Consider the following 17114-nt stretch of genomic DNA (forward strand, 5'->3'; position numbering starts at 1 on the left):
TTTAAACAAACTTTAGTTCGTTTATAGGAAGACTTTTTTAAATTATATATATTTGGTGAAAATGTTGGGAGCTTTTGACTGTATATTACAGTGCTTCCTTTGTTGGGCGTTGCTGAGGTGAAAATGTTGTAATTTAACTATGTACAAATTAATTTATCGTTTATATCAAGAACAGTAAAAAAAACTGTTTTTCACAAACCATAGAGGTGAAAATGTTGTAATATAACCATGTACAAATTAATTGATCGTGTATATTAAGATCAGTAAAAAAAACTGTTTTTCACAAACCAAACAGAACACCTTTTAAATTCTCTTGACACATTGCCGATTCCGATGAACATGTGCAAGCTGGCTTTTCTCCCCCAAAATTTAGAATATTTAGATCTTTTATCATTTCAGCAGTTACTTTATATTAGAATATTTAGATCTTTTATCATTTCAGCAGTTACTTTATATTAGAATATTTAGATGTTTTATCATTTCAGCAGTTACTTTATATTAGAATATTTAGATGTTTTATCATTTCAGCAGTTACTTTATATTAGAATATTTAGATGTTTTATCATTTCAGCAGTTACTTTATATTAGAATATTTAGATGTTTTATCATTTCAGCAGTTACTTTATATTAGAATATTTAGATGTTTTATCATTTCAGCAGTTACTTTATATTAGAATATTTAGATGTTTTATCATTTCAGCAGTTACTTTATATTAGAATATTTAGATGTTTTATCATTTCAGCAGTTACTTTATATTAGAATATTTAGATGTTTTATCATTTCAGCAGTTACTTTATATTAGAATATTTAGATGTTTTATCATTTCAGCAGTTACTTTATATTAGAATATTTAGATGTTTTATCATTTCAGCAGTTACTTTATATTAGAATATTTAGATGTTTTATCATTTCAGCAGTTACTTTATATTAGAATATTTAGATGTTTTATCATTTCAGCAGTTACTTTATATTAGAATATTTAGATGTTTTATCATTTCAGCAGTCACTTTATGGAATTCTATATCAGATTTTATTAGAAATTGTACAACTTCGACATCTTTTAAATCAACCTATCTCAAACATTATTTTGATTCTTCATAATGCTCATGTGTTTACGGTCTCTTTTGAGGTAGCTCTTGACTTACTTGACTTAATTCCTTCTCTTCTCGTGGAGAATAGGGCCATGAACAAGTCCTCTCCATTTACTTCTGTCCTGGGCTGATCTTGCTGCCTCTGTCCATGACCCAAAACCTAGTTCTTTCCTCTCTCTTTCTATTGTTCTTCTCCATGAGGTAGCTCTTATACGTAAATTATCTGTGATATTTTCATGTTTTATGATATAAGTTCTGGATATGTGTACATATGTTAAAGACAGCGTCACAATGTAAACTAATTGTACAGTCCTGTCTGTATTATAAACGAAGGATATTTTCATTAAATATTGATTTATAGATGCTACATAATCCCAGAGTATAAGATTCTATTGGGTTTTTTCTCGTTCAAACTTATTGGATTTCTTCTAGTTCACACTGCAACCTTCTGTGACAAGTAAAGTATTTGTCTTCATTTCACACAAAATCAAAAGTACACTGGCTGAACCACAGTCGATACATTGTATATGAAAATTTTGTCAGATTGGGCAAGAAATTTAGCCACATTTCTGAATATATGAAGCAGGGGCGGACCCAGGAATTGTGGTGGGGGGTGCAAGTTTATGAGGCTTGGGATGTGGGGGCCGCCTTGAGGCTCCCAGTGGATCCAAGGCGAAGCCCTAGTGAGAGCCCTGGGGCCGAAGGTCCTGGATTTTACGTCTTTTATAGGGCTTGAAATATGTCTCCTAAGTAGTCATTTTTACTATTTTCTGTCATTTTTGATAAGGCGAAATTAATAAAATGACGCAATTTTTAAGCTAAAACGCTCTAAAAAGGGAAGAATTCCCGGGAAAAGGGTTTCTTAGGGGGAGACTATATAAAAAATAGGGCTTGGAATTTTTGGGGGTGAATTTCATTGAATATGACATTTAATGAATGAATATAGTGCTAAAATTATTCGCACCGGTGCGAATAACAGGAGTATATACAGACGAGGTTTCCAATTTCAAGCTAAAACGCTCTAAAAAGGGAAAAATTCCCGGTGAATTTCATTGAATATGACATTTAATGAATGAATATAGTGCTAACACTATTCGCACCGGTGCGAATAACAGGAGTATAGAGACGAAGTTTCCATTTCAAGCTAAAACGCTCTAAAAGGGGAAGAAATTCCCGGGAAAGGGGTTTCTTTGGGGGAGACCATATAAAAAATGGGGCTTGGAATTTTTGAGGGGTTAATATCAATGAATATGACATTTAATGAATGAATATAGTGCCATGATTATTCGCATCGGTGCGAATAACAGGAGTATATACACAGACGAGGTTTCATTTTCCAAGTAAACTAATGACACATTTACTTAAAACATAAATTTTTATTATGAAAGTGAAAAGGAAACAGTAGCATACAATCTGCAATTATTGGTAAAAAATACACACACAATGAAAGATTTTACGATTTTTAAAAATATTTATTTACATAATAAATAATTTAAACATTTACTTGGCATCTCTACTCATTTTGCAAAGGTTTTAAATTAAATAATAAAAAAATTAATGACTTTATTTCTTAAACTGTTTGATCCACCGCTCTTGAAAGCAAGATTTCCAATATACGGGACTTGAACTTTGCATGGTTTTTCCCATTCTCACGCAATCTGAAAACGCCTGTACCTCACTTGAATAGAAAGCAATTGTTGAATGCAAACAATGAGAAAAATTGAACACTACTCATGCAATTGTTTGTAAAGGAAGGTCATTGTTAGTCGAAACTTAGAAACGGAATAAATGTGTATTTCAATACAGTAATACAAGAAAAAGGATATTATTGAACTAAGAAAGTTTTTTTTAACCCGTATTAACAAAACAAAGACGAAATTTAATGCAAGCGACAAGTACATAAGCATTCAAAATGAATGATTTTTTAAAAATGAAACAAATTATTAGACGATTTATTCCGTAACATTACTATAGATTAATTTGGCTAGCTATCATTAATTTTGTATTCTGAATTTTTTGTAAGTAACGGCATAAACGCTATACTCAAACTTTTCAAATATTATAAAAATTTAAATACATTATGATAAGGTTTATTCCATAATATTATTTTAGATATTTAGCAGTTTAGTTGGCCTGTTAGCATTAATTTTCTTTCCTGAGGGGGGGGGGGTGTATTCACGGAACAAACGCTATACGGTTTATTCCGTGACATTATTTGGAGATTAAATTGGGCAGATATGAATTTTGTATTTAATTGAACAGTCGATATGCCCACCTAGGGACGTCTAAACTCTTGGCTGAAGTGGCTTAGCCACTTAATAGCAAAAACAATGGGGAATATACACAAACTTCCTTCCACTATATTGGGTTCAAACCATTACCGTGGAAACAAAACCCATAACACCAACTTGATTTACCCATTTATTGATATCATAACCAGCTGAACACAAGCTGTGCACACAACAGGAAAGTGGAGATAAATGGCCGTATTGCTTACTAAAACCCAGGTCTGGGGGGAACAACCGAGCTACCAACACACAAGGTGCATAACGGGCAAAACGGGGGCCTTGTGTTGGGCACAAGTGCCAATGGAGTCCCATGTATAGAAAACAACATGTGGGCAGGGGTTGAATTGGTTGACATATCTGTTTACCCTGTTTCCCAAAGAATTGCTTCCGGGTTGATAGTACTGCTGACACTGAGTACTCCAAGGAAATCCTCCCCTCCTGTTAAAAGAGGTGGAGGGGGCCCCGGTCTGGCAGACACACGTGGACCCCAATTTACCGAGGGGTATTCTTTCCCCAATAAACATATTAACACCTGAGGGTTTATTCTTTCCCCAATAAACATTAACACCTGAGGGTTTATTCTTCCCCCCATAAACACCTGAGGGTTTATTCTTCACCCAATAAACCACACATGCCCTCCGTCTTGATTGACAGATGGGGGGGAAACACAGGCCAGAAATGTCCCAAAATGCCCCTAACCCCCCCCCCCCCCCCCAAGACTCGCCACACAATGCGACGAAAAGGAGGTGAAAAACAGGCTGACGAGTCACAAATCAGAAGGCATAAAAAATTGTTCAGTTTCAATAGCTACACGGAAAATCCCATTAAGCTGCTGGACTGCCTGGCCGGATTTCTTTGGTAGTGGCACCTATTGGTCACCTCTTGCCTCGACGGTTGAGGAGTACCTGGAATAAGAAAACTGGACGCAGAAACTGTTTCATGGAAAATACACTTTAAAAATTTATGCAAAATAGCTATAAAATGGGTTTGGGAGGGTGGGATTTTCAACAATTGATGGCTGGTGCCACATTTGACAGTGGCGGGTAAATGTTACAGGAAGTAGTAATGGGTTGTTAACTTGTACGGTAGAGACTTCCGGTTAAGAGATTAGACAAGTTGTACCACAAATGTCTCTCAAACTTGGATACAAAACTGATATACAAATATCTAGTCAATTAACTGGGATTATTTGTATATAGCATCAAATAATCTATATTATTTTTTTGTAAATCACGGGAAAAAGTTATTGGGATTTAGGGAAAAAAACCGAATTAAAAATCATTTCTTATGATAAAACTTTAAAAATGCACAAATTTAGTACGAAAACAAATTAAGAAATAACGTCAACAACGTCAAATATTATTCGCTCCGCGGAGCGAATAACAGGATAATGCCAATGGAGAAGCGTGCTAGACTCGGGTTTTAGGGGGAGGGTGAGTTTTTTTTTGGGGGGGGGGGTTCCCCCCACATGTTTTTATTAGCAAACACGTGCCAGTGACCAAAGGTAAGTAAAAGGAATACTTTTAAGTTGTATGATTAGTTCAAACTGAACTGTGGCTTTGGAACTTTGACAATGTTCTTCTCAAAATGAATATGCACATGCAATCGTTATGCGATGACAAACGAGCGCGTGTGTCTGCATGCGTACGTGCATGTGTGAAGGGGAAAGGTGTGTGTGTGGATTGCTATGTAGGTTTTATTCATAGCTTTCAAGCTTATATTCTTCTCATTCACTACTACATGTACTATTAAAGAAAGGGAGAGGGAGGGAGTCGCGCAATTTTTCTTTTTTCTGCATTACAAAATAACACATCATGGTCATTGTCAAAGATGTGGGTGAGGGACATGCCCCCTCCCGGGATTTCACGCCCCCCGTTTATGTGCCTGTGTAATGCACAATATGAATAATGCAGAATAAAAACTGCTGAGATGCAGATCACATAATTTGGATAATCTTTAGTGTTTTGGAAAGATGGGGTTAAGCGGCTCCTAGTCCAAAATATCTGACGTTTTCCTGGCTTTTTTATGATATTGATATTTACCGTTCCTGGCACGGTAAATATCAAAATCATAAAAAAGCCAGGAAAACGTCAGATATTTCGGACTAAGCGGCTCCCTGATTAGTGACTCTTCTAGTCTAGAAAGCATGTTTGTTCTAAGAATGGACAGGCACGTGTAACACTTCAAATTCATGCACTTTCACATATCTAAATAAAAACCAAATTTTGTTGCACATGTTTCGTCAATAACACTAATCTAATTTTTAAAAGCCATTTTAAATAATTGAACTTGACTGTATGAACACATTTTACCAGTCTAAGATTAAATGTCCAAAATATGAATATAGGTACTTTCATTAATTCAAAGAAATGTATAAACATCTTCTTCCGATATGTAATCTACTTGGACAGGAAAGACTGTATACCAGCGTGCAGGTACACCCTTACTTTATGGTACTTGTAGGGATCCTTTTCTTAAATGATAGAAAATTGGATTAAATATTCCGTTAATCTACCCGGCCCAATGCATAATTAGCCCCCAAAATAATCTATGTATTTGAGAAATATGTAGCTTTGTTTTTCTTTAAATCTAGAAATAATTACACACCGATAAAAATTTCATAATGTCTTGATCCGTGCCCAATTCTATAAATAACTATATAGGTTTGATCGTTGGATACGAGGAAGTTCGTTCTTCAACTTCTTGCACCTGGATGTTCTAAACTAAACATAGTGAATTTCCCAATTTACAGAGTAAAGAAAAGAAATAAATCAAATATTGATAAGACCAATCTACAGTCTCAGATGGTAAGTGCTAATTCGCAAATTACGATTGTTGTTTACTCAAACTGTCATGCGTTGTGGTTGCTAAAATGTTTAGAGTTATCTTCCTTAGATCAAGAATTTGGCGAATGGAGACTGATTGGGAAAATCTAACGGATCCAATTCTGCTTTCAGTGTTCTCTTTTTTGGACAAACATGAATTGAACAGCATATGCAGAACGTGCAAGGTTGTTGAGTTTCTGTTATTTTCTTTCTTTCGTTTTTAGCTCACCTGAGCTAAAAGCTCAAGTGAGCTTTTCTGATCACTCGTATTCCGGCGTCCGTCCGTCTGTAAACTTTTAACATTTTTAACTTCTTCTCAAAAACCACTGGGCCAATTTCAACCAAAGTTGACACAAAGCATCCTTAGCTAAAGGGAATTCTAAATTGTTAAAATAAAGGGCCAGACCACCTTCCAAGGGGAGATAATCAAGAAAAGGTAAAAATAGGGTAGGGTCATTAAAAAATCTTCTTCTCAAGAACCACTGGGCTAGAAAAGATGAAATTTATAGATAAGCTTTATTAGGTAGTGCAGATTCTAGATTGTTAAAATCATGGCCCCCGGTGGCCGGATGGGGCCACAATAGGGGATCAACGTTTTACATACAAATATATAGGAAAAATCTTTAAAAATCTTCTTCTCAAGAACCACTGGGCCAGAAAAGCTGAGATTTATATGAGAGCTTCCTGATATAGTGCAGATTCTAAATTGTTAAAATCATCGCCCCCGGGGGCCGGATGGGGCCACAATAGGGGATCAAAGTTTTACATACAAATATATAGGAAAAATCTTGAAAAATCTTCTTCTCAAGAACCACTGAGCCAGAAAAGCTGATTTTTACATGAAAACTTTCTGACATAGTGCAGATTCAAGTTTGTTCAAATCATGGCCCCCGGGGGTAGGATGGGGCGACAAGGGGGATCAAAGTTTTACATACAAATATATAGGGAAAACTTTAAAAATCTTCTTCTCAAGAACCACTAAGCCAGAAAAGCTGAGATTTACATGAAAGCTTCCTGACATAATGCAGATTCAAGTTTGTTCAAATCATGGGCTCCGGGGGTTGGATGGGGCCACAATAGGGGATCAAAGTTTTACATACAAATATATAGGAAAAATCTTCTTCTCAAGAACTACTGAGCCAGAAAAGCTGATTTTTACATGAAAACTTTCTGACATAGTGCAGATTCAAGTTTGTTCAAATCATGGCCCCGGGGGTAGGATGGGGCCACAAGGGGGGATCAAAGTTTTACATACAAATATATAGTTAAAATCTTTTTCTCAATAACCACTGAGTCAGAAAAGCTGATATTTACAAGAAAACTTTCTGACATAGTGCAGATTCAAGTTTGTTCAAATCATGGCCCCCGGGGGGTAGGATGGGGCCACAAGTGGGGGGGGGGGTCAAAGTTTTACATACAAATATAGGAAAAAGCTTTAAAATCTTCTTCTCAAGAACCATTGGGCCAAAGAAGTTGACATTTACATGAAAGCTTTCTGACATAGTGTAGATTCAAGTTTGCAAAGGGTAGTTTGGGCCATAATAGGGACTAAGGTTTTACATGCAAATATATATGGAAAGTCTTCAGATATGGGCCAAGGTGACTCAGGTGAGCGATGTGGCCCATGGGCCTCTTGTTTTTAAGTGTATTCATTAAATGTATATTATTAATTCTATCTCTAGTATTTTAACGAGAAAGAATTTTTTTTACATAGTTTTCGTATATTTATCCTTTTCCCATAAGTAATTGTGAAAATGTGTGTTGAAGTCAGTTTTAAATAGAATTTTTAGTTGGCAAAAGAAAAATGTTCTTTAAAAAATTCCCAGCTCTAGATCTATGTACAGTTCTAAAGCTATGTTTGAGGTAGATAAAGAAAGTATAGTTCAGTCACACGCACCTGTACATCAAATTAAAACAATCAAAATTTTATTAAACATTATAGTGATTGTATAACACGTCGTGTGTGTTGGATCAGCTCTTTGGACGAATGAGGCATGTCCGAATTCGCTCCGCTTTTAACATTGATTGTCAAGCCTAAAGACCAAAAACATGTAGTCTGCGTTGTAAATAAGTTTGTAAATAAGTTTGTAGATTAGTTTAGTTGTAGTGCTAGATGTATTTATATGTCGTTTTTATTATTATTCTGTTAATATTGGCCACATTATGTAATTCTTTTCGTTTGTCCTGAAGAAGGGACGGGTCGTCCCGAAACTTTGACAATCTGGTTGTTCGTGTCGTTGGTCATTTTAGTGCTTTGTATAATTGTTTGTATTTGACCTTATATCCATGTTGTGGATCCGACACTCATCGGCTGTTGTTGGAACTTAATGCCTTTATATAGACCCTGAAGCGTGCTATTACACCTTCAAAGTACAAACTGTTCCGTTTAGACCGTTCAGCGTTTCGTGCAAACCGTTCACCGTTCCGTGCAGATCGTTCAGCGTTTCGTGCAAACCATTCACCGTTCCATGCAAGAATCGTTTCGTACCGTGCAAATGGTGTGTGTGTGTGTGTGTGTGTGTGTGTGTGAACTCAATATCCACAATATTAACGTATAAGTTTGAAAATGATTTGAGGCTTAGTGGTTATCATATGAAATTAGTAATTGAAATTTCTCTCTCCAGAACTGGTATCGCATAGCACAGGATGAAAGCCTATGGAAAAGATTGATTTTTAGAAACTTTGGCTGCCGGTACTCTCGACATGATGAAAGCTGGAAGTCGGAAGTGAAGCGCCTGACTTACCACGTACCGAAACGTCTTCATCAAACGTGCCTCGGTCACGTGGATGAAATTTATTACGTCTGTTTCTCCAACAGCGGTAAGCTCATTGCCACCTGTGGAGCAGACGGCAACGTAAAGGTAAGAATTCTCAAACTAAAGAAGATAAGACAAGGGTACATCTTTTGTAGTATTCATGATTTTTCCCCTCATTATAGGTGTGGCAATATGGCAACAGCACGGAACTTTTACATTCCCGACAAGTCCTTGATCCGCCATCATATGCCAATTACGTTGAATTCAATGAAGCTGAAACGCAAGTCCTTGTGAACTGTAATGTGAGAGTAAACGGAGGCCTGCAAGCCACATTGGCAGTTCTTTCCATTGAGAAAGGTCAATTTCTTACTCATCATCTTTTAGGTCATATAACATCAAGAAGCAATGTAGGGCAAGCGAACAGAAAAAACACAAAAGGAAAACGAGTCAATATTCAATTAATTAGATATTGTTTAACGTCCCTCTCAAGAATTTTTCGCTCATATGGAGACGTCACCATTGCCGGTGAAGGGCTGTAAACTTTAGGCTTGTGCTCGGCGCTTACGGCCTTTGAGCTGGGAGGGGTCTTAATCGTGCCACACCCGCTGTGACACGAGGCTCGGTTTTTGCGGTCTCATCCAAAGGACCGCCCCTTACGACAAGCAAGGGGTACTGATGACATATTCTAACCCGGATCTACACGGGATGTCAATATTCGAAAATCCATTGACATGAAACATTGTGTATATGCAGCGACATATTTAGGGGGAGGGGTTGCAATCTCTTCCAGCTTTGGTTGATTTTTTTTAAACCACAAAAAGGGTAATTTTGTGCTTTTGGGGGCGGGGTCTAATCCCCCTCCTTATGGAGCATCTCGAGTCGCATCCCCTTTCGTCATTTTCTAGAACGGCGCCTGTTATGTATTTATACCTTACAGCTATATCATGTGGTCATTAACTTTATGACTTGTCTCTTTTTTCGTATATTAGGTCTAGCAATAGTAGCGGCAAGGAATTCATGGTTTCCTAACTTTAGAGGAACGTGGCTACACAATGACACCTTTTTAATTGCGGACGTACTAGCTTTTTTCTTTTCCAATGCCAATGTGAAACTTGTCGCTTGTACGGTGAGTATACTGTAACGATAGTGATCATGTCCTAGTCAGGGTAAAAATTTAAAATGATTTCTTCGTACATCCGAATTTTGTTGTACATAAAGATAAAATCAACAAGTATCAATTACAAACACTGAATACTTTGATGTAATTGTTTTACAAAGAGCTCTTAATATATATATATATATATATATATATATATATATATATATATATATATAAGTAAGTCTCTTTTTTGGAAGTAAAATACAGAAAAAACTCTAAACACTTTGTTGAAATATTTCCACCGTGTAACCGGTCTTCTTCAGTCGTGTTTATCTTTCATAGCAGTGTTTAGAGTTATATATATATACATTTAACTTTAGAAATCACGGAGAAAAAACGTGTTCTAACACCAGATTCGTCTATTTCTGCTTTATACCGAGATATTTTATTGAAAGTAGATATCAACGGCAAACTAACAACTCAAGTTGATGACAAATGGGGTGAATTCAGCTTCTCCATTGTTAATTCCCCATATTTATGTAGCAATATTGCATTATCGCCTGCATATGGTGTTTACATCTTTCAACTGATTCGATACGCAAGAGCTTGTTCTGCTTGTGGTCAGTTTTTAAATCGAAGCAGGCTTTTGACAAACAATTTGATGGTGCAAGGGTTCCAACAGTCTCGTTTCAAATCAGCATTTAGGAAATTCTATGGTCGTTATAACGATCTAGTTTGCCAATGAATACAACCTATCAATGGGTCAAATGTTGTCTGACGTGTTTCATACCGATTGTTATGCCGTTCTTGGCACACTGATTTTGACTACGGATAACTCCGTTTACCTGATCAAGATATAGGACTCACGACGGGTGTGACCGGTCAACAGGGGATGCTTATTCTTCCTAGGCACCTGACCCCACCTCTGGTGTGTCCAGGGGTTTGTGTTTGCCCAAGTCTCTATTCTGTATTGCTTATGGTGCATCAAAATTGGTACCGTATAAGTTTTACATTATGACCCCTGGGTCGAGGCCTCTGCTGGTGGACTGTTAGTCCCCGAGGGTCTCTACAGCCCAGTAGCTAAGTACTTCGTTACTAGCTTGAAAATACGGATGTATATTTTATTACTGTTATAAAATTTAGAAATTCATTTCAAAATTAAGGATTATCTCCCTCATGCATAGCTCTTATCCTTAGACGAATTTGACTCCACATTTTTGGCACACTGTTTTTGGCTATAATAGCTCTAAAACTTCATTGTTATTTCGGATTTCAAACATTTCGGTTGAGCATCACTGAAGAGACATTATTTTTCGAAATGCGCATCTGGTGCATCAAAATTGGTACCGTATAAGTTTTACATTATAGGAGTTATGAGATTGATCACTGTTCGTTATCTTCACCTTTCATTGATGTCATATTTTACTCCATACATCACACTACGTGGTGTTTGGGTTACACCTGTTGTCATTCTCTTTCAAATGCAAAATGACAACGGAAAGTTCGCTTATTTTCTCCCCAAACTAAGCACTTGAAAATTGCATTATTTTATGAGGGTGCATCTATTTCTATGCCCCCTTCAAAGAAGAGGGGCATATTGCTTTACACCTGTCGATCGGTATGTTGGTCGATAGACCACTTCTTGTCCGCTCAATATCTTGAGAACCATTCACTTGATCGTAATGATATTTCATATGTGGGTTGGTTATGAGTAGAAGAGGATCCCTGTGTTTTTCAGGTCAAAAGTCAATCTACTCTGGACATAGGAAGACATTGTCCGCTCCATATTTTAAGAACCCTTTGCTGGACAGATATCAAACTTAGTACACTGGTACATCCCAAGGAGTAGATGGCCCCTAATGATTTTGAGGTCACGTGGTCAAAGGTCAAACTGGACATAAGAATATATTGACCACCCAATATCTAGAGAACCCAACTGGACATAAGAATAATATACTGTCCTTTCAATATCTTGAGAACCCTTTGCTTGACAGACATCAAACTTAGTACACTGGTACATCTTCAAGCGAAGATGACCCCTATTCATTTTGAGGTCACATGGTCAAACTAGACATAGGAATATACTGTCCCCTCATTATTTTGAGAACCTTTTGCTTGGCAGACATCAAACTTGGTACACTGGTACATCTTTAGGAGAAGATTACCCCTATTGATTTTGATGTCACATGGTCTAAGGTCAAGGGTTAAACTGGACATAGTAATATATTGTCTCCAATATTTAAGAATTATTTGCTTGATTGACACCAAACTTGGTACATTGGTACAGCATAAGTAGATTACCCCTATTGATTTTTAGGTCACATGGTCAATCTTCTCTTGACATAGGAAGATATTGTCTACTCAATATTTTAAATTGGTGATACTACTATGAATGAAATGATGCATGTGTATAACCCTTTTCAATTTTGCACCATGGGGGACATATATGTTTTACAAACATCTCTTGTTTAAACATATTTTAAATCAAGATGGGGTCTTTGGAAATGATCCCATATACTAGTAAAGTGGCAGATTCAGATCATTATTAAAAAGGAGGTGGTGCGCCCAAGATAGTATTTTTTCCATCCAAAACAGGAGGAGGGGTTGTAGACCCCCAAATGACAGGAAATGATAGCGTTTTGTTGAGAGAAAAATAGCTTCAGTCAAGGGAAAAGTGTGCACCCTCTCAGAGCTAGATCCGCCACTGCTGGTAAGATTGCACATTTATTATCTATACATGTAGTCCTGTCTAGCATATGAAAGTTACAGATACTATCTTTTCATTTCTTAGTTTTACGATGATTTGGATGACCCTGTTCTTTTGGATCGCCCTCTTGGCGAACATCTGGAAGACGACAATGTGGAATTAAGGCCGATCTTAGAAATGGAACACGACGAGGAGTATCGACCTCATTTTGTGAAGGTCATCGAGTGGTCAAAATGGAATCAGGATAATTTAATCGAACACGATCCAAATTCCAATCTAAATGAGAAGGTGATTATCCTATTCCAGGAGAGTTTGGAGTTGGACATAGTGCATAGAGTAGTATTCTACAAACTGGACGTGGACTGTGAAGTTCCAAATGTTGCAGAACCAATTAAGATAATCGTTATCAATAGTGGTTGTATGGGGGTTCAGCTCTCTGCAGATCACAGGTAAACACCTGGTGATATGTACGTTTCCAATGTTTTTATCTTCGATATACCAGTTGAATTGAATACCATTTCATCATGAAAGTGAACAGCGTGCGTGTGAATCTTGATAAATATATAGCACAACTATTTGAACGACTGGGAATTCCGACAGAAATAAGAGTAAATAAATTTCAATTTTGAAAAAAATACACGAGGGCATGAACTGCAACACTTCGCAGCAGCATACTTTTCATGAATCCCTAACACGCTTTATGAAGTCTGCTGACGTAAAGCATTGCAATTCACGCCCTCGTGTATTTTTTGAAAATTAAATTCATTTCTGAAATTAATATTTAGTATCCTATCCTATCACAATATACAAACTTAATGATAATCAATGAAAGTATTCCTCTGATCTAGCACTAGGCGAATCATCAAGGACGCTGAAAAACAATTTGTTCTTATAAGCAATTTGCAAAAACAGGGCACATGGAATATCCTGTATCTTGCATTTACACTAACTTATCATGTCTTTTATTCACTTCTAGAGACATAGTGTACAACTTTAGGAGGATTTATGTTGCTGGTGATAACAGCTGCCATGAAAAAGATGTCCACACAATGGCGATAAACTTGGCCAGTACCGAAGAGAAACCGGAAATCTTTACAGAAAACAAAGCTTTGGAGGAGTCCTCCACTTTGTTTTACTTCTTTCCTAGTATATCGTCTGATTTCATAGCAAGGTAATAATCTCCATGGAGTATCACCGACTAAACAATAAGCCCTGGCATACTGTACAATTTCTGCTCATATCCTAACTATAGATGCAATTGTTTTTTCTTACAGCGGTTCAGAACAAGACGTTGCTTTTCTTTGGGATCGTCACTCGAAACTGGTCATCGCTCAATTACCTCACAAACTTTCTGATCCGAACGCACAAAATGGCGTGAATGGTGTTGCCTTTCACCCGCATGACCAGGAGGTCTTAGTCAGTGTAGCAGACGACTGCAAAGTTAGGATATGGATGTCTGCAAATAGGGAAAACCACTTAGAATAGAAATTTCATTTCATAATACTCACATTACCCATTGTTCCAATTTTTCTATGATTAAATATGTCGCTATGTCAGTAAAACAACTTATTAAAACGAACTTCATGTTTATATTAGGTACTGTAACTTGTGTGCAATATGTTCTACAGAGCCAGAAACTCACAAGAATCGGGTCACTTTTGTCAGACTGGATATTTTTAAGTATCACTTCGTGTTCAAACTGTAATATTTGGTTTTTTCAGAGAAAATTCTAATATTCCATTAATTTTGATAACCATGTTTGTTTCTTCATTTTTCAACAATCCAAACTGTAATAATGTATTCATGGATGTCTTGATGATGCTTGAAAAAAAAGGGGGGGGGTGTCCCGATGTCAATTTCTTTAAAAAGTTGATATAATTTGTTCCTCATAATTTCCTTACAGTAACCTCTATCATATACATCTAATATCTATTTTTAGAATACTGCGATACCTGATCAATCCTTTTCACATGCATGTACTCATTAAAAACACTTTATATTCAGAGAACGTGAAAGACATTTATTTCTGTACTGTAAAAGCTTGGAGCACCCTCTTGGCTTTACAACTTGTAAAATACATTGTACATGTACAGTTTACATAGTTACATCATCATTACACAGAAGTACAAGTATAAAACAAAACAATACCTAAAGTGCTAGGATATTTCGTCATAAGATAATGATGTCTTTGTAAAACAAATTGTTGATAAAATGACTTGCAGACATGCATTACAATAAACAAGAATATAACTATAATAAATAAAATATGAATATCATTCTTTAACAAAGTATGTGTCCATACACCGCACATAAGTGGCATCGGTGGCTGAGTGGTTAGGCCGTTAGACTCTCGACCGAAAGACGGAGTTATCCGAGTCCTGGCCGCGGCAGGGCCGACGTTGTGCCCTTGAGAAAGGTACTTTACATGAATTTCCTCACTCCACCCAAGTGTAAAAGGGGTACCTGGCTATAGACAGTGAAAGATATTGTTAGAATGTTAGTGATCTAGCGCTTGTAATGGCAGCTTGCACTGTATGCTTCCTAGGAGGCTGAGAAAGTTCTAGATTGATATAAGGTCTGCCGGGGTAATAATGCATTGTAAAGCGCTTTGAGCAGCATACGCTGGAAAAGCGCTATATAAAACCAATCATTATTATTATTATATAAGTAAAATCTCTAATTTTCAAGAAGGTGGTATTTTCATTGTTGATGTGGTGCCCAAGCATAAAACAGATATTCATGGACTGGGGAAATTGAACTACCATAAGAAATGACAATACTTTTTACCCCAAATTCGAGAACCCATGAACTTGTTAATTTTTCTTGAACTACAAACATTTCTCTCATGACAGACATATATAAAAGCTAGAACAGTAATGCAACTGTAAATTAAAAGTCTTGCTAGTTCAGTACATTTATAGAGTAGCAGAATGACTAATAGTTTTTAAAATATTACTACAGCAAAATATATCACAGACTGCAAATTGTAAAATCAACAAAATATTGTAATTCTAACATCATAAGCACCATACATATGTATATAACATAGCTTTGCTCTTTTAAGAAGACATCATATTCTGCCTTCTAAAAATTCTTTAACCCACTTCCTTTTGACAATTTTAGTATTGATTTTTCACAATTGATTTACTTTCCAGGGGAGTCTGACTAGTTTCCTGTAGGTGGACTTCTTTTAGCATGGATTATATTTCAGCTCCAGGAGCACTAATTGCACTAGCAGGAACAAAAATCTATGATTTGCGATAAAATATGAAGTATGTGCACTGTATTTATCATGGCATACTGCAATGCAGTCATGATTATGCCTAGAAATGCAGTACTTGCAGCTGCGATTGTGCAAAATTTTAAATATACTGAAATAAGTACACATCTCGTCTGTTAAAAGTCTTGTATCTAATTGACTTCAAACCATTTTGTGGGGGATCTAACAAAAGTGAGGAGTGAAATTTTCATCCATCAAGGCTAACGTTTCTCAAAGCCCAGTAGCTCCTTTATACCTCTTCTGGGGAAAAGATGGAAAAAAAATATATGTACATGTGTATAGGGATTTAACATTTTATGTGGTGGATTCAAGGGAAGTGAATAGCATTTGCCATCATTATAGAAATACATGTATATGCAGCATTTCACAAATACAAACATTTGAAATCAACACATGGAAAAGAGATCTTTAAAGATCCAACGTTCGGTATTTTAAAATAATTGATTAATTAATAATCTCTAATAGTGTAGGGGATATCTGCAGTTGCATGTTATTCCATAAAATGCCTAAGCTCCACAAAAAAAACAAAAAAAAAAGAATGTTCAAAATAAGAAGTAATCATCAATGTGTACATGTAATACGCGTGGATTACTACATCTATGGAACAAACACGGATATTTTATTGTAAAAAATGTCACAGGTGTCATAAAGCAAAGATCGAAGGACCAGTTTATATTCAGTGTAATGTTTAATTCATCAAAGGGCATAACATATAGAATTTTTTTTAAAAAACCATTTGAATCTGCCTTTGTTTAGAAAAATGACTAGTAAAATTCCGTACGACAGATCATCACTTGCCAATAGAAATATGAAAGGTGGTCTGGTATTCCTTTAAACTTCTGTTTGGTTGAAATTAGGAGAAAGATATTGCCAACGACCAAGTGTATTCAAATTTTGTGACTAGTGGCATCTTGCAATAAAAAACGCTTAAGAATTTATGTATGCTTATATAAAAATGCATGTCATAGTCAGGCCTCCTTAACGATCCATATCCGGTTGTACATTGTGCTTATCTTATACCTTCCATTTTCTTGCCCATTGTCTTTTATATACATTGTACATGTACC

At 36.3% G+C, this 17114-nt stretch overlaps 1 protein-coding gene across 1 annotated transcript; it reads left to right on the forward strand.

The window, feature by feature from the left end:
* The first annotated feature begins 5516 nt into the window (after positions 1–5516).
* On the forward strand, positions 5517–14366 carry LOC125663690 (F-box/WD repeat-containing protein 5-like). Its single transcript, XM_048896020.2, has 8 exons — positions 5517–6187; positions 6276–6390; positions 8830–9066; positions 9144–9318; positions 9951–10087; positions 12852–13216; positions 13744–13938; positions 14042–14366. The coding sequence occupies exons 2-8, from the start codon at positions 6292–6294 to the stop codon at positions 14250–14252; spliced, it is 1419 nt and encodes a 472-aa protein (XP_048751977.2). The 5' UTR covers positions 5517–6187; positions 6276–6291; the 3' UTR covers positions 14253–14366.
* Positions 14367–17114: the final 2748 nt, after the last annotated feature.

Source organism: Ostrea edulis, chromosome 1 (genome assembly GCF_947568905.1).
Source record: "Ostrea edulis chromosome 1, xbOstEdul1.1, whole genome shotgun sequence".
In the NCBI taxonomy this organism is placed as follows: domain Eukaryota; kingdom Metazoa; phylum Mollusca; class Bivalvia; order Ostreida; family Ostreidae; genus Ostrea; species Ostrea edulis.

Coding starts and splice junctions, on each gene's coding strand:
- LOC125663690 (XM_048896020.2), top strand. CDS start 6,292: ATGGAGACTGATTGGGAAAATCTAACGGATCCAATTCTGCTTTCAGTG. Junction 9,319..9,950: donor AGTTCTTTCCATTGAGAAAG/GTCAATTTCTTA, acceptor TTCGTATATTAG/GTCTAGCAATAGTAGCGGCA. Junction 13,939..14,041: donor TCGTCTGATTTCATAGCAAG/GTAATAATCTCC, acceptor TTTTTCTTACAG/CGGTTCAGAACAAGACGTTG.